The 20493-nt window shown below is 54.5% G+C and overlaps 2 protein-coding genes across 2 annotated transcripts in view; one reads left to right on the forward strand and one right to left on the reverse strand.

Moving 5' to 3' along the window:
• The first annotated feature begins 323 nt into the window (after positions 1-323).
• DNASE2 (deoxyribonuclease 2, lysosomal) lies at positions 324-2862 on the forward strand. The gene is made up of 6 exons (XM_077767861.1): positions 324-666; positions 789-966; positions 1056-1134; positions 1456-1620; positions 1718-1915; positions 2322-2862. The coding sequence occupies exons 1-6, from the start codon at positions 527-529 to the stop codon at positions 2690-2692; spliced, it is 1131 nt and encodes a 376-aa protein (XP_077623987.1). The 5' UTR covers positions 324-526; the 3' UTR covers positions 2693-2862.
• MAST1 (microtubule associated serine/threonine kinase 1) overlaps positions 2179-20493 on the reverse strand; it is a 25732-nt gene continuing 7417 nt past the window's right edge. Inside the window, exons 9-28 of the mRNA XM_077767962.1 lie at positions 20285-20493; positions 17408-17509; positions 17183-17315; positions 17037-17104; positions 13956-14041; positions 13658-13866; positions 10243-10381; positions 9983-10115; positions 9681-9846; positions 9476-9577; positions 9217-9339; positions 8392-8501; positions 7617-7795; positions 7291-7541; positions 6751-6957; positions 6314-6543; positions 5874-5996; positions 5619-5755; positions 4571-4758; positions 2179-4468 (exon numbers count right to left, since the gene is read on the reverse strand). Of these exons, the coding sequence (XP_077624088.1) occupies positions 3210-4468; positions 4571-4758; positions 5619-5755; positions 5874-5996; positions 6314-6543; positions 6751-6957; positions 7291-7541; positions 7617-7795; positions 8392-8501; positions 9217-9339; positions 9476-9577; positions 9681-9846; positions 9983-10115; positions 10243-10381; positions 13658-13866; positions 13956-14041; positions 17037-17104; positions 17183-17315; positions 17408-17509; positions 20285-20493 (4154 nt within the window). The 3' untranslated portion in view covers positions 2179-3209. The remainder of the gene's footprint in view (positions 4469-4570; positions 4759-5618; positions 5756-5873; positions 5997-6313; positions 6544-6750; positions 6958-7290; positions 7542-7616; positions 7796-8391; positions 8502-9216; positions 9340-9475; positions 9578-9680; positions 9847-9982; positions 10116-10242; positions 10382-13657; positions 13867-13955; positions 14042-17036; positions 17105-17182; positions 17316-17407; positions 17510-20284) is intronic.

Here is a 20493-nt window from a genome sequence, read left to right on the forward strand (position 1 = left end):
AGGGGGAAGATCAGAAGCACAAACGCCCCTTAAAAGAGCAAAGGTCACAAGAGCTGGACCTCAGACTGTAAAGCAGGAGAGGAAAAAATCCAAATTTGTGGCTAACCCTGGAGCGGGGATAAGAACGGGCTCCTGGCGGGAAAGTGTGGTCTGAGATAAGCCCGAGTAGAGCGAGACGGAGGCGGGACCTGGCGGAGGGATGTGAGCCATGATTGGCCGGGAGAGGAGTCGGAGGCGGGACTCGGGAGACCGCCTGGTTACAGGGGGCGTGGCTTGAGCTGAGAAGGCAGTGGGGAGCGCATCGCGGGTTGAGTGCGCCGGAAGCGGGAAGCTGCAAGTGGCGCCTGAGGGGAGTGACCTTCGGAAAGGAAGCCCCGCCCCCAGAGCGCCCCTAATTGACTTTCAAATCTCTGCTTCTTATTTGGTGGGCGGAGTCTCCATCCTCGTGAGGTCCCGGCTGGGGTTCCCAGGCGGTTTGGGGAAGTGAAATTTGCCTAGGGACCGGCCCGGCTGAGCTCGTGACCTGATGCCCCGCGGTCCAAACACAGATTCCTCGACCCAGGCAATCGCCATGACCACGCTGAGCTATCTGCTTCTGGCCGCGCTGCTGTGGGTCCCTGTAAGGACCCTAACCTGCTACGGGGACTCGGGGCAGCCTGTGGACTGGTACGAGTGCGCAGGCGCCGACCATCTCCTGTGTTGGCCTGGGGGTTGCTGCACACCTGGGTGAAGCCTGGAGTTCCCTCTCTTCCCCCTCCTTCCATTTCTGTCCATTCCTCAACTTCAAGGTTCGTCGTCTACAAGCTGCCGGCCGAGAGCGGGCCCGGGGATGCGGCGCAGAGAGGATTGCGATACAAGTACATGGATAAGGACTCAGGGGGCTGGCGCGACGGCGCGGGGTCCATCAACAGTTCGGCAGGGGCCGTGGGCCGCAGCCTGCAGCCGCTGTACCGGAACACCAGCCAGGTGAAGGGGCGCCTGGGCTGAACCTGGGATGGGACTCTGGGGCCCGGCCTGGGGGAGAAACTTCACGTTGCTCCATCCATCTCCCCCAGCTCGCCTTCTTGCTATACAACGACCAGCCACCTAACTCCAGTAGGGGTCAGCACTTTTCCAGCCGGGGACACACGAAGGGTGAGGCCCGCATTGGGGCTGGGGAAGAGCTCTGGTTTCCATGCATTTTCCCCCAGCTAACCCATAACCTAACCAGAGGGGGGGGGGGTAGCGGGGGGGAGGATGCTCTATCAGACTTGGACGTTTGCTTCCTCATTTTACATTACATGGTCTTTCCTTTTGACTATGAGAATAGCTGCGGAAAGTGAGCTAGCTCAGCAGTGATCTCGACCCTGTGCACACCTTTTCCAGGCCCCCCAAAAACCGAGGCTGTTCCTGATGGTATATGTGCTTGTCCGGAGGCCTTAAACAGTCCTCCTGACCCCATGTCTTCTGGTTCAGGTGTGCTGCTCCTGGATCAAGAAGGAGGCTTCTGGCTGATCCACAGCGTACCACGCTTCCCTCCACCTTCCTTCTCTGCTGCATACAGCTGGCCTTCTAACGCCCAAAACTATGGGCAGACCCTGCTCTGTGTGTCTTTTCCCCTCACTGAATTCTCGAAGATTGGTGAGTGCAGACAGGGAGGCAAGAGGAAATCAGGGAGGTCTGATTCCCAGGCTGGAATGTGCAATAGTCCCTCATGTTCTCCACCTTTGCCCTCCAGGCGGACAGCTGGCCTACACCTACCCCCTAGTGTATGACCACAAGCTAGATGAGGCTTTCGCTCAGAAAGTCCCCAGCCTGGAGAAGGTGGTCAGTGGCCAGCATGTTCTCCACGGCCCCTGGAACAGCAGTGTAACACTCACGTCCAAGGCAGGGGACAGCTTCCAGAGCTTTGCCAAATTTGGAAAATTTGGAGATGGTGAGTCCTGAGTTGCAAAACTCTTTTTCTGCAGAGGGGGTGTCTAACGTGTCCATGGCTTAGGGCAGGTCAGGAGTAGGGACTAGGACTCTTCTGGACCCACCATCAAATGTTGGTAGACAACCAGCAGAACTGGGTTCACGTATTGGTTTCAGGCTATGTGATGTGGGATTTAACCAGAGCCTCAGTTTAACCCATCTGAGAAGTGGTGATACTGGTATCTCCTTTAAAGGACTGTTACAAATGAAGTGATGCACATAAAGCATTTGGAAAGGTCTATTACTTTTAATGTTATCATTCCCTGGGTTTCCAGGAGTTGACAACTGAGGAAACCGAGCTCAGAGAGGGGAGGTCGGCCCTAGCAATGACCCTGACCCTGTCCGTTCCCTTTTTCCATCCTCCACAGACCTGTACTCTGGCTGGTTGGCAGAAGCCCTTGGCAGTGAGCTGCAGGTCCAATTCTGGCAAAACTCCCGTGGCATCCTCGCCTCCAACTGCTCCAGGGTCCAGCACGTGCTGGACGTGACTCAGATAGCTTTCCCTGGGCCAGCCGGGCCAGCCTTCAATGCCACAGAAGACCACTCCAAGTGGTGTGTAGCCCCAAAGGGGCCCTGGGCCTGCGTGGGTGACATGAATCGGAACCTCAGAGAGGAGCACCGGGGTGGGGGCACACTGTGTGCCCAGCTGCCGGCCCTCTGGAAGGCCTTCCAGCCTCTGGTGAAGGCCTTCCAGCCTTGCAGCAGGAAAAGAACCTTCTCTCCAGGAAGCCCAGTATAGCCTGTAAGAGCTAAGGCTCAGGTCCCAGTTGGGACCTGAGTCTGAACCCCAGTTCAATGCCTTCCTAACTTTATTATGTGCCTTAACCTTGGACTCCATCCACTCATCTGCAAAACCAGAATCACAATGCCTGACTCAAGACTGTTGAGAAATAAAAAGAAACTGGTGGATGGGGCTGTTAACTTTTTTTTTGTCTTCCAGTGGACGCTGGGCCTCCAAGCAGCATTGCAGCCCTTCTTTCCCTGAAGGCCTAGGGACAGCTGGCGCATAAGTGAGACCCAGAGTGGGACCACGAGGAAGGGTCCACCGAGGGCTCACCTCTCCTCTCTTTGGTAACCAGGCCTGGCGTTCCACCCCTGAAGACGCACACAGGCAAGGGGGCTAAAACACGATGCGATGCCCCGCCAGGGGAGGTGGGGTGAGCCCCAGAAAGCTCACACAGCACAGACACACTTTATTTATATGTGTACATATGTATACAGGTGGCTGTACAGAGCAGAGCCAGTGGCCGCCTGGGCTATGGGCCTGGAGGCGTGGGGCAGGGTGCACCTTTTTTAGTCAGGCCTGCTGGGGGTATAGCTTCCGCAGGGCACCGCGAGGTCAGCCCCACCTCAGGCTTGGTGGCTGGGACCAGGAGGGAAGCGGGCGGGGCTGGGGGCCCTGCACTGCTGGGCACATTCTTTGTGGAGGCTACAGAGGGGGTCTGGGGATCTGGAGAGAGTTTGGGGGAGGTGGGCTTGGAGCGAGGCCCGCTCAGCGTGGTCCGCTCCTCCACCACCTCCAGCACCCAGCACTCCCGGCCCCGGGGGGCCTCAGGTGCAAGACGTGCCAGGGGAGCCGATTCCTGCAACCCCTTGGAGTCTGCGCCAGGAGGCTGGGGCGTCCCGGCCTTGGCCCCGGGACGCATAGGCTCCACAACAATTGGCACCGGGGGGGTGCCCGCCTCACCCGAGCTGCTGCGCCTGCCGGTCTCGTGCTCCTGCACCGGGCTCAGCGCGGCCTTTGCCACAGCCCTGGCCGCCCCACCAGCTCCATCCTCTGTCTGCACGCTCTGGTGCCGTGTGCCGCTGGCATCCCGCTCCAGGGTCCGGCCCCCGGGGGTCGTCGCACGGGGTGGGGTGCAGGCCTCGGCACCCCCCGGGGACTCCTTCTCCTTACTGGACGCCGGCGGCCGGGGGGCGCCTTCGGGCAGCAGCGGGTCCGCGCCCAAGCTCAGGGGCGACTCCTGGCGGCCCAGGCGACGAACGGCGACCTGCCTGGGTGCGCCAGGACCTTCGACAGGGGGCGTCTCGCCGTCAGATTCGGCGAGGCTATGTAGCGCCAGCTCGCCATGAAAGTCCTTGCGGAAATCCGGGTGGCCCACCTCTAGGCTGTGTTTGCGCAGTGCGCCCTTCTTGTCGGCGCCCAGCGAGGCTCCCAGCTTCTCCGCCGACTGCACGCGTTTGAGGAGAGGCGAGCGCGGGGGCTCCGCACTCTTGGGGCGCGGCCGCACCACCGGCGGCGACGAGTGCAGCTTCGCAGGGAAGCTCTGCGTCGTGTGCGAGCTGCCCACCGTGTGGCCCGGCAGCGGCGGCGGCGACGCCTGTGTCGGGGACGGCGTGTGCGCCAGCGGCGACAGCGGGATGTTGCCGGCCGACTTGCAGCGGGCGGAGCGGTACTGCCGGTGCAATTTCGGCGACAGGCCGTGCAGCGTGCTGGGTCGGATGTGGTGCGACGCCGACGACGCTGGCGAGTTGGGCGTGCTCGAGGCCGGCGAGCTGCTCTGGGAGGAGGCGCCTGGGGACGGGGGAGAGGGGCTGTAGCGCGCGAAGGCACCGCCAGGGCACAGCCCCGCCACCCTTTGCCGCCTGGCCCGCCGCGCGCAGGCGCAGAGCGTACCTAGGTAGGCGGAGTCGGGCGTGGAGCGGTAGCTGTGGGTAGGCGAGCGAGCAGGCAGCCCGTGCGTGGGCGAGCCCGGGAGGCTGTCGCTCGACGATAGCGACCGATTCAGCGACGACAGCGAGCGGCTAGTGTGCAGCAGGTTTGACTGCTTTGTGATCTTGCGGAAGAGGGAGCTGCGCTTCTTGCTGGGGGACAAAGAGGGGGCCACCTACCCTTCACCGAATCCCAGAACTCCAGGCTTCTCCCACTTTAGGGCCGCACCATCGCCTCTGGGGACCGCCCACCCTTCCTGGCCCCTCCCTTTCCGGCCTGAACCCACCTATCAAAACCAAAAGAACCTCTCTAACCGCCAGTCCTGTTTGGCTCCTCCCACCTCAGGCTCCACCCATTCCTTCCAGGACGCTCCCATCCCAAGCTGGAAAACCACTCATCAAAACCGATTTTTTTCTGGCCCCGCCCACCTCCATAGCTCCTCCGTCTCCAGCTACACCCCTCCTCACAGGGCTGGAAGAAATTCACCGGACTCAATTTTGTCTGGCTCTTCACTCGAATCCCCCCTCAACGACCCGTCCCGGACAAACCCACTGATCAAAACACAACACTCTCCTGGCCCCACCCGCCTCTCCTAGCTCCTCCCACCGATAAAGGAAGAAATTACTTCAATTGGCCCAGTCTTGCCTAGCGTGCTCGTTTCACCTAGAAATCTCTTCTTCTAGCCCTCCCAGCCGTCAGGACCATCTTCTAGACAGTACCCTCTTTAGTTGACAAGTGTTGGCGCTGCCCACCTTCCAAGACACCCCCACAGGTTTTCTTCCCAGCCTAGAAACCTGGCACAGCTTCCTTTCCTGGCTTCTCCCACTTTCCCAGCTCTTCTTTCTCTGCCTTCTTGTGTTTGATCCATGGCCTTGACCGGCCACTTTTCCTGGGCACTTCCCTTCTCAGGTCCTCACCACCTCCCACCGTAGCCCCGCCCACTGCTCGTGGACGCACGTGTTTCCTTGGCCTGCTGTTTAGAGACCTGCCCACTGCATTTGGCCCCACTCACCTCTCCTGGCCCTCCTTGGCAGAGGGCCGCTTGTTCCTCCTGGCCATTTTGGCTTTGTAGCTGCTGCGCCGTGCAGGGCCAATGCGAATGGAGGTATTTTCGAAGGGTGTTGTAGTCACGGCTACCTTATTGCCACTCTAGGGATTCGAAAGGGGGAAGTGCTGTGCTGGAGGCTGCTCAGGCAGCTCCAGATCCCCAGGATCTCTCGAACCTTCCCCAACCTTCCCGGCAGGGTGCTCCTTCCCTTGCACTCACCTTAAGGATCAGCTCGACCACCTCAGGATGCACCATGCCATGCACAGGCTCTCCGTTCACGTGGGTGATGAGGTCACCAGCACAAAGCCCTGCTTCCTGGGCTGGGCCCCCCTCCTCCACGTGCTGGGCACAGGACACCCCACAGGGGTAGAGTCACAAGATTGGTCACAAAGAAAGTTCTCTGAACCTCTGTACCAGACACCTAACTCTGCGTGCACAACAATCCTCAAAACACCTTATGAAATAGGAATTATTCTTCCCAATTTACAGATGAAGAAACTGAGGCTCAGAAAGGGAAGTGAGAGTACTGGTCACAGAGGCTCTACCAGGCTACCTGTTTCTACAGTCTGAGCTGTCCCTCATCCCGGAGGAGGGGGGACACTTCTCTCTACCCACCCACCCCTCACCTTGGGACATAGACTCCAAGCATGAGTGCTCACCCAGACAATGTGATGGACGCTGTAGACATCCGAGTCTCCCATGTAGACGCGAATGGCACGCAGTGTGAAGCCGTACTTCTTGCCAGAGCGTTGGATGGTGATGGGGGAGCGGAGCCCACTAACGGCCGGCGAGTAGTCCCGGCTGGGTGAGGAGTCCCGTGAGGATGGGTTAGAGGAGAGAGATCGTGGCGACATGGGGCTGGCCAGGGGTGAGCTTCCATGGGGCTCCACTGCAGACACAGAGCCATTGTCAGAGATCGGGGGCAACAAGACACATCTCTCCCTGTATCTGCTTTCTCCCAAGTCAAAGACCTGGGGTTCTCATTGGTCCATCCCAGAGCCAATCATTGTGGACAGGGGAAATACAGTGTTTTCATTGGCCTATCCTGGCACAAATGGAGACAGCCCCTCCCCTGATATGTGGAACTCAGGGTCACCTGCAGGAATCATGACGGACAAAGCAGTGGCAGAGGCCGACTTGATGACTTTGCCCCCAGTTCGAGAAGGTCTCTTCTCTACTGCAGGGTCTCCTGACAGCTGCTGGTGCCGCGCCCGGCGCAGAACCAGGTCATTTGTGGCCCTAGGGCCTGATGAGTCCCCATCCTTCGAGGGTGGACAGAGGTCACCTGGGCGTGGGCGGTCAGCTGCAACAGAACAGGTGGGTTAGGGGTCAGTCCAAGGCCAGGACTTCTGCATGCCGTTCCCTCTGCCCAAAGTGCTCTTCCCGCTTCTATCTCTTACTTGTGAGTTTCATGAAAGCAGGTAACATATCCATTTAGCACAGCTCCTGATACAGAGAAGTGCTCAAATAGGTTTGTTGACTGAGAATGGAACACGAGGTGTTCCCCATATTGATGAGAATCCCAGGTTAGAGTGTGAAGAGTGGGTGAGATCTTGCACAAACAGCACCACGCCCATTGAATGCTCCATATATGGTCACTGGGGAATTGGGGAAGGCAGCGGAAGGGGGCACTCACTGGCCTCGGGGTCCCCAGCGCTGGGGGTGCCATCCCCTTGAGCTGCCTCTTTGGGGGCCCGCGCTTCCAGCGAGACTGGGGGGTCGGAGCTGGGCCGGGGAGGCCTGCGCAACCGGGCCTCATCCTCGTCCTCTTGAGGGGCGCTGAAGCGGCTGGGCTCTAGCAGCGCAGAGAAACGGCGGCGCGCGCCCAGCGGGGGACTGGCCTCGCCTTCCAGGAAGCTGGCCTCCGAAGCAGAGAAACGCTTGCTGCTGGAAGGGGTGTAGGGTCAGAGGAGACACGCCCCTTGGGGCCCCGCCCCCAGACCCGTTCTTGTCCCTGCTTACATCTCCGGGGAGCCCCCTCTCCAGGTCTTCTCGCGCAGGGTCAGGCCTCCCAGGCCCTCCCGCTTGCCGGCCGCCTTGTCCTCTGGGCCCTTAGCGCTGGGCTCCCGCTTGCCGGGCCCCGCTGCCGCCACGGGGGTCTTGGGCTCGTGCTGCGACAGTTGCTCCATACTGCTGTACACCTGAAAGGGCGGGCGCGTGGTGGTGGGAGGCAAGCCCGGCTCCAGGTCCCGCCTTCGCTCTCGGACCAATCCGCTTCCCGCTCCTGGACCCGCCCGAACTACGCTCCACCTTCCCAAGGCCGGGCTCCGCCCAATTCTGGGAAGTACCCCAACCACCTACAATTCTTCAACTCAGGCCCCACTCCGGTTAGGCCCTGCCCGGCCCATGCCCTCAAGAATATGCTCTTCTGCTTGCCCCCCCGTTCCCCAGGCTTCACCCAGCGAAGTCTACTCTCGCCCAGGCTAGGCCTGCACCCCCTTACACTCTGCTCTCAAAGCGAGATCGTGCTCAGCCTTGCCCCGGTCCCCACTGCTCATTCTCTCTGGCCCCAGGTCCTGATCCCGCCCCATTCAGAACTAGCCCGGCCCCACCGTGGGCCTCTTTTGGTTCCCGTTAGATTCTACTGGAGGCCACAGGGCAGTCCCAAGACCCCCATGCTGCCTCCACGGAAAGCCTTGTCACTCCCGGAGCTCTTAGCCCCCCAGTAGCTTCCCCGGCTCGAGACCTGGGGCCCCCGGCCCCCGGCCCCTCCGGGCCTCACCCACTCCCAGCCCACCTTGCTGAAGCGCGGCGAGCAGGACGAGAACTGGCGAATTTCGACGGGCTCCTCTTCCGTGGTGTCATCCTCATCATAGGAGTTCACGTGATGATACCTGTCTGAGCGGGCTGAGGATTGGGGGGTGGGCCATAACCGCAGGCAAGGGTCCACTCCTCAGATCCCACCCCCCGCGGGAACGGGCCTGCGGGGCCCCGCCCCTTTCTCGGCTCGGACTCAGGCCCCTCCCCCAAGTGGGTCCCAGCCCCACCCTCCGAGGCTCCAGAGAAGCCACACCTCCAGATGCCACCTTCAACCCCGACTCCGCCCCGGGCCAGCCCAGGCCCTGCCTCATTCCGGGTCCTAGCACCGCCCACTGGACCAGGCCCGGGAGCAGGCCCGACTTGAGAACTCCGCCCAGTCCAGGCTCCAGTCCTACCCCGGCCTCTTTTCTTACCCTCTTCTCAGGCTGAGCCCCGCCTCTACGCCAGGCCACGCCTCCCAGCAATCCCCACCCCCACCACAACCTCAGCCCCTCTCCTCCGGGAGGTCCTCTACCCAGCTGAGGTCCCAGCCCAGGCCCTCTCCCCGGATCCTGCCCCCTGTCCCTGCTCACTGTCTTTTTTTTTTTTTAATGTTTTATTTATTTCTAGGAGAGAGAGACAGCGTGAGCAGGGGAGGGTCAGAGAGAGAGGGAGTCACAGACTCTGAAACAGGCTCCAGGCTCTGAGCTGGCAGTCAGCACAGAGCCCGACGCGGGGCTCGAACCCACGAACCGCGAGATCATGACCCAAGCGAAAGTCGGATGCTTAACTGACTAAGCCACCCAGGCGCCCCCCTGCTCACTGTCGAAGTAGCTGGTGTCGTCCTCGGACTCCAGGTGCGGGATGAACTCGGCCTTCTGCCTCAGCAGTCCTGTCCAGTCCAGGTCTCGAAAGAAACTGTGCTGCTTCACCTCAAAGGCACCGCCTGGGAAGGGAGCACGGGGAGTAGGGAGGGAGGGAGTCCAGAGGGGCTGAAGGCCGGCCCAGCAGACAGCCCTGGGAGTCCTGCTCCCTGACCGTGGCCCCCAGCCCTCAGTTTCTCTGGAAAGCAGACCCCTCACCTGCCCCAAGCCGGACCAGGGGGTTGGTCTGCAGGAGGCTGGATATCAGGAGCTGGGCATCTGAGGGCAGAGCCTCGTCCCCCTCCGGCCACAGGATGTCATCTGCAGAAAAGGCGGGGCTGGGGGTCGCTTCTGGAGTCTACAAGGTCTTGGGCTGGCCCATGACACCCCCCCCCCACCGCCTGCCCACCCCGGAGGCACGCACCGCTGATGACCTGTCCAAAGAGTTCTTCGGGGGTGTCTCCAAAGAAGGGTACGCAGCCCACCAGGAACTCATAGAGAATGATGCCCATGGCCCACCAGTCCACCGGCTTGCCGTAGCCCTGGCGCAGGATGACCTCGGGTGCGATGTACTCTGGGGTCCCACACACCTGGGGGCAGGGCGTCAGCCTGCGCCCCGGCCACAGGAGGGGCCTCGAGGGAGAGCCGAGCCCCCCACCAGGCCCTGGGCCCCGCAGTGCTGTCGGGTCACGCCACCCACGGTGACCCCCATGCCCGCACACACACCTGTTTGTCCAGGAATTCCCGGGCGTCCTTCTCAATGTGGCCTTCATACAGGTTGGTGGTGAGGCTCATGAGCCCCATCTTGGAGAGGCCAAAATCCGTGAGCTTGATGTGTCCCATAGAAGTGATGAGTAGGCTGCAGTGGGTGGGGGGAGGGGGGGTGGGGTCTCAGAGGTGAGGCCCGTGTCCACTCCTGGCCCTCCCACACCGGGGCTTCCCGAGGGGCAGGGAGGAAGCGATGGGAAAGGCCAAGCAAGGCTCACTTGTCAGGCTTGAGGTCGCGGTGCACGATGCCGTAGTTGTGCAAATATTCCAGTGCCAGCACCGTCTCGGCGAAGTACATGCGCGCCATCTCCACGGGCAGTGCCCCGATGTTCTTCAGCAGGGTGGCGCAGTCCCCGCCTGTAGGGGAAGGGGTTGGCCCGTGTGAGGAGGGAGGCACCCTCAGCCTAGAGCTGAGCCCTCAACGTGCACGGTAAGCACCAAGTCCTCCCCTCACAGGGCTCCCATTTCACAGCTAAGAAAGACTGAGGCTCAGAGAGGGGCCTGGCTGTCCCCAGATCACATGGTGGGGTGCCGTCTACCAGGCTTCTCTCCTCCTCTTAGCCATCCTCCAAAGTTACTATGATCTCCTAGTTTCACACAGGAGGAGACCGAGACTCAGAGAGAGGTTGGGTTGTGCAAGGAGGCGATGGTGGAGGTGAGATCTGGTCAGGACAGACGCCTGGCTGCTTTTTTTCTTTTTTCTTTTGGAAGATTTTATTTTTAAGTAATTTCTACACCCAACACGGGGCTCGAACTCCTGACCCTGAGATCAGAGGTCACATACTCTTCCAGCTGAGCCAGCCAGGCACCCCAAGCCTGCCTGCTTATTGACTGAATCTGGAAGCGTATGGCTCTTAATTTCCTGGAGTCTGAATCGTGAGGGTCTGGGGCCTTAAAATGTAGGTTCCTGGTCCCCGCCAGATTGACTGTACACAGCATTCGTATTTTGGTCTCCTAAGATCCATTCCTCCTTCATCTTACAAAGGCCAGGTTTCTTCCAGGTGCGGCAGCTGGACCAGTGTGGAGCCCAAGTTCTTCAGGGAGTCAGCCCTCAGCCTTTCCCTCCTATTTTCACAAAGACCTCCGAACTCACAGGATGTAAACTGGGATCTGGTGGATAGCCACTTTGCTCTCTCAGAGCCTGTCTACAGGGAAGTTTACACATGGGAGCACTCAGTTAAGAGATGAAAAGACTCCTGATGCCATGGTTTGGGCACCCAGATACAGCCGTTCCTAAAGGTGGCATTTTTTTTAAATTACAAGTCAACAACTTCCTTCCTTTTTTCCTTCCTTCCTTCCTTCCTTCCTTCCTTCCTTCCTTCCTTCCTTCTTTCTTTCTTTCTTTCTCTCTTTCTTTCTCTCTTTCTCTCTTTCTTTCTTTCAGCTTGAACAAGATTTAGCTGGGTGTCAGAAGCTGACAAATCAGACTCCCTGAGGCTGGGCCCCAGGGATCTGCATTTGGCCACAACCCCAGTGAATCCGGACACACACTTGTGCTGAGAACCAAGCTGGACTGACGTTCAACCTAGACTTTGGGGCAGGACCACACTCAGGTGGCACATGACCTTAAACTTGTACAGTCAGCTCCATCTCGGTCTCCTTAGCTCTGCTCTCACTGCAGCAGCTACATGGAGAGTCTTAAAACATAAATCAGATCATGTCAGCTCTGCTTAAGACCTTGTAGCCGATGCCTATTGCACTTGCAATAGAATCCAGTGCCATTTGGGCTCTGCAAGACCCTGCTGGCTCCTCTCCCTGTGGCTTGCGCACTTGACTCCACTTCACTGACCACCTCACTGCTCCTCCAAATCCAGACACCTTCTCACGTAAGAGACTCTGTGCTTGGGTTTCCTCTTCTAGGGCACAGTGCAGGCCTCAGAGAGGCTCTTGCGTCTTTGAGCCTTATGGTCCTTGATGCCATCCTCGCTATACGAAATCACCTGGTCTCCTCTGTCATGTTTTGCTTGTTTATTGTCCATCTGCAAAGACCAGAATGTAACCTCCATGGGGGAGAGGTGTGTCTGTCTGGGTCCCCAATGTGCCACCAGCACCTAGTGCAGCATGTGACATGAGGAAAATGAAGCGGGGACATCTGTTGGGTGAATGGATGGTTGACTAAGGCTTGGGGCCAGCACAGTGTAGCTCCATGAGACCATGTATGTGTCTAATAACCACGGTATGTGTGTTTCAGGCAATGGATGAATTAATATTTGGGTGAATATAAACAGGGATGGATGGGATAAACAGATAAAAAATACATTGGTGGTTGGGTGGACAGAGAGTAAATAGATGGGTGGATAAACGGATGGATAAATTGTGGAAGAATGGAAGGAGATAGCCAGTTAGGATAAGATGGTTGCTAGAATAGAGTTGTGGATGGATCAATAAAAATGTAGATAGTAAATAGATGGATGGATGATGGGTTAATAGACACATAAGTATTGGTGTATGAATGAGTGTTGGATAAATGGTAGGTGAATAGATGGATGGGTGAATGAATGGCTAGATATATAAAAAGATGGATACATGAAAATACATGTGCAAGGCAAAGAGTGAACCCTAGTATGAATTAGGGACTTTGTTAATAGTCATGAATCCATATTGGTTCAATTGTAACAAATGTGCCACAGGAGAGTAGAACATGTAAATCATAGAGGAAACTGTGAGGGAAGGGGGTTATGTGGGAACTCAGTGTACTTTCCAGTCAATTTTTCTGTAAAGCTAATATTCTCTAAAAAATGAACTCTATTAATTTCTTAAAATAGATATAATGGACAACAGGTATATGGATAGACAAACAGATGGATAACAAAATGGGTGTATGAATGGGATGGACGGACGGATGGATGGATGGATAGATAGCTGTATAGATGGGTGGATGGATGGATAGATGGATGGATAGATTGGATGGATGGATGGATGGATGGATGGATGGATGGATGGATGGATGGATGGGTGGGCGGGCAGACAGATGGATGGATGGATGGACGGACAGACAGATGGACGGATGGATAGATGAGTGGATGGATGGATGGATGGATGGACAGAGGGATGGACAGATAGGTGGATGGATGGATGGGTGGATGGATGGATAGACAGATAAATGGATAGATGAGTGGATGGATGGATGGACAGATGGATGGATGGATGGATGGATGGATGGATGGATGGATGGATGGATGGATAGATAAATGGATAGATGAGTGGATGGGTGGATGGATAGATGGATAGATGGACAGATGGACAGATTGGATAGGTGGATGGATGGATGGATGGATAGATAAATGGATATATGAGTGGATGGATGGATAGATGGATGGGTAGTGGATGAAGAGATGGTACATGGATGCATGGATGGAAAACCTGATGGATTAGCAAATGAAGAGAGGATAGATGGATGGATAGGTAACTGGATGGATGTACCTACACTAAATGAAATGAAAACAGATGGATAAACCACTAGATGGCTAGATATATATAAATAGATGAGATGGATAATCAATGGCTGGATAGCTAAATAGGTAGATAAACATACACGTGGATAGTCAATTAGGTAACTGAGTCTCAGCCACTGAGCAAGCGTGACCAGCGCACATCCCCCCATCTTCCCTTCAGTCCCGCAGGCAGCCACACCTTCCACATATTCCATGACCATGCAGAGGTGGCGCCGGGTCTCGAAGGAGCAGAACATGCCGACCACAAACGGGTTCTCGGCGAAGGTGAGGATGTCCCGCTCCACGAAGGCCTGCTGGATCTGGTTACGCAAGATCAGGTTCTGCTTGTTGATCTTCTTCATCGCGAAGCGCTGCCTGGTCTCGCGGTGCCGCACCAGGTAGACAGCGCTGCAGGGGGAGAGAGCGAGGACCGGCCATCACCTCCGAGACACCCGGCCTCCGCCACCCTCCCCCCGCCAGAGCCCCGGGTGGCTCACCCATAGGCCCCATTGCTTATGAGCTTGATGGTCTCGAAGTCATTCTCTCCAGGTGGTTTCTTAGCCTTGGTGGTGGCACTGCGACCCTGCAGGGGGAAAGTGGAGACCACCACCACCATCGTCATGTGACCGGAATCTTATCATTCCACTCTACACACGAGGAATCTGAGGCACAGGGAGGGGGGTGGATGGATCCTTCCTCAAGTGCCACAATGAAGGAGTAACAAAGTCAGGACTTGAACCCAATGCTGACTCTGAAGCCATATTCCTAATGTTTTTTTCCACTAGGAAAGAAGCCTATGAAATAATCACCTTCATATACAAAGAGCTTCCAGAAATCAATAACAAACAACCCACCCATGGAAGAGAAAATACAGACAAGATATGCAAACTACAATTAGAGCTCTTAACCATATGAAAAGATGCTGAACCTCACATATAGTGGCAGAAGGGCAAATTATAACTACCCCAAGATACAATTTTTCACCTAGCAGATTGGCCAAAAAAAAAATCCAAACGGCTGACACGTTCTGGGTAAAGCTGTGGAGGAACAGGTACTTTTATACCTTCCTACTGGGTGTGTAAAATGGTACAGCCTCCACGGAAGGTACTCTGACATAAAAGAATTGTAAATGCACTTTCCCTCTGATCCAGTAATTTCATTTTTGAATTATTGCTACAGACACGCATGTGAAAAATCACATATGTATTATCTCGCTCGTTGCAAGACTGGAAACAACCTGTATGTTTGCCTTTAGGAAACTGGTTAAATAAACACATGAGAGGCATCTGTGTAGAGGAATGCAGGGCCACTGTTGAAAAGAATGAGGAATCTTGGGGCGCCTGGGTGGCTCAGTCGGTTGGGTGTCCGACTTCGGCTCAGGTCATGATCTCATGGTTCATGGGTTCAAGCCCTACGTCGGGCTCTATGCTGACAGCTCAGAGCCTGCTTCAGATTCTGTGTCTCCCTCTCTCTCTGCCCCTCCCCACATGTGTGCTCTCTCTCTCTCTCTCTCAAAAATAAATAAACATTAAAAATTAAAAAAAAAAAAGAATGAGGAATCTCTCAGTACACTGATTAAGTATTTTATTAAGTGGGGGGAAAATCAAGAAACCATATGTACTGTATGCTTTCTGGCAAAACAGAGCTATCCAATCGTATTTGGGGGGTGCTCAGTAATACATAAACTAATATTTGGGGGATATAGGTCAATGGGGGGGACAAGAGTGGGTGTAAGATATTTCACTGTACACCTTTTTTGAAAATTTTGTTTATTTTTCTTTGGGATAAAGAGATCTACCCCATACGCATTACACAGAAATGTGTGATAGGAAAATATTAAATTTGAATGCCCCTAAGAATGTAGCCTAAAAACATCTGACACAAAAATGGACAGAAGTGTAAGAAGAAATTGCCAAAAACAAGGATTTAACAAAGAAACTATTAGAGTAACTAGGCAAAAAAAGAGAGAGAGAAAGCAAGAATAGGAAGTTGGAAGATCTGGATCACTCAATTAACAAGTCTGATTGAATGGAATAGGTAGAATCCTACAAACAACAATTAAAGATAAATATCTTTTTAGAGTTTTAGAGTTTTTTAAATTGTTTTAAAATGTTTTATTTATTTCTGAGAGAGAGAGAGAAACAGCGTGAGCATGGGAGGGTCAGAGGGAGAGGGAGACACAGAATCCGAAGCAGGCTCCAGGCTCTGAGCTAGCCGTCAGCACAGAGCCTGACACAGGGCTCAAACCCACAAACTGTGTGATCATGACCTGAGCCGAAGTCGGATGCTTAACTGACTGAGCCACCCAGGCACCCCTAGAGTTATAGAGTTTTGAGTGATGTCATTACCTATTCAAAAAATTAAACAAATGGCATATATGGTGAGATTCTGTTCAATATATATATAAGGAAAGATGTATGTGTGTTATGTGTGTGAATTCGTAGACACAACTTGAAACAAAGATTACAAATTAAAATGCCTTTGGGGCCCAGGCAGGTGGGCGGGTGCCATGCATGACTAGGGGGGGAAGTACCCCATATCCTAAGACAGCCCCCACTTGGCGCCAGCTGGCTCCACCATGGTGTTACGAAAACTTCCAATTTGTCAAAAGAAGGTCCAAACCCAGGCTTTGAGTCAAAATCTTCTCATTTCTAGATTTTGCTTCAAATTTTTAAAAAACACTGCATAGTTGAGAGAAAGCGCGTGTGTGGCCAGCAGAGCAGTCAGCCCCCGGAGCGGCTGGTCTAGAGGGGGGATCACGGCAATTTTCACTACGTCAAAGCAGTTAACACAGAGAGACATCCAACCTACTCAGAACCCCATGCGGGCTCCTCACACTCCCCATAGGACTAGCAGTTCTGCACCTGGGTAAACACCCACAAGAACTGAAAGAGTTGTACGAACTGTTGTTCACGGCAGCACTTTGTACAGGAGTCAAAAGATGGGAACAACGTAGATGTCCGTCAAGAGACAAAGCATAAACAAGTATGGAAGACACAATGGAATATTATGCAGCCATGAAAAGGGATGGAGCACTGATTCATGTTACGACATGGATGAACCTTGAAAACGTTATGCCAGACACAAAAGGCCACAGAGTAAAAGTAGGTTTATATGAAATATCCAGAAATGTATGTGAAATATACATTTATGCCAACTATGAAATTGACATGAAACATCTAGAATGGGCAGATCTATAGAGTTGGAACTCAGGTTGCCAAGGGCCAGGGGGAAGGGTGAGGGGGCAGTAATTGCTTAATGGGTACATGGTTCCCTTTGGGGGTAATGAAAACATTCCAGAACTAGATACAGGTGATGCCTCACATTAAAACCCACTGAATTGTTCATTTTAAAATGAATGGTCAAAATAGTACGTCTTACGTACCATGTGTACATGGTGTGTATTATGTGTATGTGAAAAAAGGCCCATGGAGGAAAAGCTATTATTAATCCATTTCACAGATGGGCAAACTGAGGCTCGGACCGGCGGACCAAGAGATCCACCTGGCCTGAGGGCAGAGAGCCTGGAGACGAGCCCTGGCCTGTCCTGCCGGAACAGCTGGCCCTCCTGGCCTTACCTCCGAGAGGTCGTCCTGCTCTGGTGTATTAGAGCCACCGCTGTCCTGTTCCTCCAGATGCACCACGTCTAGGGAGGGACTGAGTGTGAGCGGGGGCTGGGGTCCAGGTGGCTTCACCCCAGCCCCCTGCGCCCACCAGCCAGCACCTGGAAAGGGGTCACGGGTGAGGCCCAGCTGCCGGATGATGTAGCGGGGGATGTCAGTCTTGACAAGGTGGCCTTCCTTGGCGTGGCCCTCCGCCGCCTCCAGCAAGTGGTAGAACTCCTCGGGGTTGAATTCCTGAGGCAGGGCGGCGGCAGGCTCAGGGTGGGCTCCAGCCCTCCCCCTCCCACTCTCCCCCCCATCCCCACCCCCATGCCCGGTCCCCTCACCAGGCACTCCAGCAGCCTCGCGGGGCGCGAGATGATGATGAGCAGCTTCTTGACCAGCTGAGTGACGAAGGCTACCTCCATGCTCTCCGAGCGTTCATAGGCCTGGGGCAGCGGGGACAGCGGGGGTGGCGTTCGCAGGCACCCTGCTGCAGCCAGGCACCTCTCCCAACCCCACTGGGTACACACTGTGCTGTTGTCCCATTTTACGGGTGAGAAAACTGAGGCTTGGGCCACACGGTAAAAAGAATGACGATGATGGTAGCCAGCGCTGTCCTCAAACCTTTTCTCATTCAATTCATCTTCAAAACAGCCTATTTTCCAGGCCAAGTTAGAATCCCTCTGCTGCGCGTGCTCTCCCCTCCAGACCCTGCGTGGCTACCTACTTCTGCTCCTTCAGGCCTCTGCTCCATGATCACCTCCTCACAGAGGTCTCCCCTGATCCCAATCTAAAATCGCACCCCACCTCTCAGCTGCACTCTCAATCATCATAAATGACTGTACTCTGCTTTTCCTGCTTTCTATCCTATGAATCCCTTTCTTTTTTTTTTTAATGTTTTGTTTATTTCTAGGAGAGAGAGAGAGAGAGACAGCATGAGCAGGGGAGGGTCAGAGAGAGAGGGAGTCACAGACTGAAACAGGCTCCAGGCTCTGAGCTGGCAGTCAGCACAGAGCCCGACGCGGGGCTCGAACCCATGAACCACGAGATCAGGACCTAAGTGAAAGTCGGACGCTTAACCGACTATGCCATCCAGGCGCCCCCCTATGAATCCCTTTCTATACTATATACTAGGAGTATATTAATTTTCTATCGTGCCTATCAGGGCCAAGACCAGGGTGAGGCAATGAGGCACTCATCCTGACGCCAAACATCTCAGTCTTCAAGATAACTAATATATATTTTTTAATGTTTTATTTATTTCTAGGAGAGAGAGAGAGAGAGACAGCATGAGCAGGGGAGGGTTAGAGAGAGAGGGAGTCACAGATTGAAACAGGCTCCAGGCTCTGAGCTGGCAGTCAGCACAGAGCCTGACGCGGGGCTCGAACCCACGAACTGCGAGATCATGACCTAAGCGAAAGTCGAACGCTTAACCGACTAAGCCACCCAGGCGCCCCTAAGATAACTAATATTTTAATGCAGTATTTGCAAAAAGCATGCAAAAAAAATCCACGGTAAGCAAAATGACAAAATTTATTTTGCGAGGACATGACCCAGTAGGGCTGTCCAGAGCCATCGTGGGGTTTGAAGCAAAAGGGAGAAAGTGTGTGGCAATCTTTCTATGTTTGTCCAGCAATTAACAGCTTTAATGAAAACATTATGATTAAAACCAGAAAAGTAAAATTCTAACAAATTCTGGTTTGATTATAAATAAAATACTCAAAATCATGTTAAGTTTTAATATGCCCACTTTTCAATTTTGCCAATAATTACTTGACTATCCTGATGGGAAAAAAGATGAACTACTCGCCTCACCCAGTCCCAGCCCTGAAGCTTTTTATTCATCTTCTGACTCTCCTTATTAGAATGTCAGCTTCCTGAGGGCAGGAACTTTTGTTTGTTTTATTTCCAGGGAATTCTCCAGCTTCTAGGCCAGTGGGAGGCCCGGAATAGGTGCTTAATAAATGTTTGTGGAATTAATGAACGAGCAAAAATTCCCTTTTTATAGCAGGACTGAAGCACAGAGAGGTTAAGGGACTTGGTAAAGGTTCCACAGTAAGTGGTGAGCTGGATGCGAATCCAGGCTGTTTGGAGTCTATGCTCTTAACTCCTAGGAACCCAGTGACAGGATCCAGATGCAAACCAGGTCTGATGATGACGCCCATAATGATGCCAGTGTACTGCCCTTCAGGCCTGAGTGGGAGCCTGGAGCCTGAACCCCCATATTCTGGTCTTTGTGCCTTTATCCAGCTTCATTCCCTCAAGACAGTACAGTCACTTGGCTTCTGTGCTCCTAGAATTTCTCAGACTGCCTTCTCACCTCAGGGCCTTTGCATGTGCTCAGCACACATTCCCCCCAGGCATATGAGAACATAACTGTCACTGCCTCATTATTCTTGTACCAATTTCAATGTCACCTCCTCTGGGGAGGCCTTCCGGACCTAACAAGGGAATCCCTGACACTGCATCTGATTGCCCCGTTCTATTTGCTTCATAGCCCTAAGCATCAGGTGAAATCACAAAATTCCTTGATCTGTCTGTTTCCATGTTTCCTGGATAATTAGAATATCAGCCCCAAGAGGGCAGGAATATTTCTCTAGTTTGTTCACTGTTGGGTTCCCACTGCTCCCGCACACAGTAGTTGCTTAATAAATACTACTGACGATCATTGAGTTCAATGGGGGTATCATCTTGTTTACTTTCATTCATTAAGCCCCGGAACCAAAATTTGTTGATCACCTGCTGCGTGCCGGACACCGCCAGGCACCAGGGAGGCGACAGTGAACAGACAACCTCATCATCCACTCTTGGATGACATTTGAGTAAGTGAGACAAGAAATAAGATAAACAAAAACACACAGGAGGACGGAAGGTGCTAAGTGCTAAGGAGAAAACTAAAAGAGACAGTGGGTGGCGGGTTTGGGCGGAGGTTGAGATTTTACATAAGGGGGTCGAGATGGCACCTGAGATGGTGGTATTTGAGTAGAGACCTGAAGGAGGTGAGGTTGGTTAAGTCCCTGCCTTCCCCGTCAGACCCGGACGAGCGCCACGTCCTTCTACCGGGGACCACGTCTTTCTCTCCCACCCCTGAAGCTCCACGGCACACGGTAGGCACCCTCTGAACGGAAGTGGGGTGAAGGAAGGCGTCGGGCCTGACCGAGGCCACCCCTGCCCTTCCCAACCCCCCTCCCCCCTCCCGCATCCCCACCTCACACACTCACATCCTGCAGCAGCTTCTCCAAGTTCTCCTGCAACTCATAGAAGTACACGGTGGTGATGAGGCCGTCGCGGGACTTGGTCAGGCAGTCGCGGGCCAGCTCGATGATCTGGTGGTGGATGAAGCTGAGCACGCCGTCGGCCAGCGGCAGCACGCTGTCAGGTTCGTAGGCGCGGGCGAAGTCGCGCAGCTTCTCCTCCATCTGCACAGTGG

Source organism: Crocuta crocuta, unplaced genomic scaffold (assembly GCF_008692635.1).
Source record: "Crocuta crocuta isolate KB4526 unplaced genomic scaffold, BGI_CrCroc_1.0 scaffold115, whole genome shotgun sequence".
In the NCBI taxonomy this organism is placed as follows: domain Eukaryota; kingdom Metazoa; phylum Chordata; class Mammalia; order Carnivora; family Hyaenidae; genus Crocuta; species Crocuta crocuta.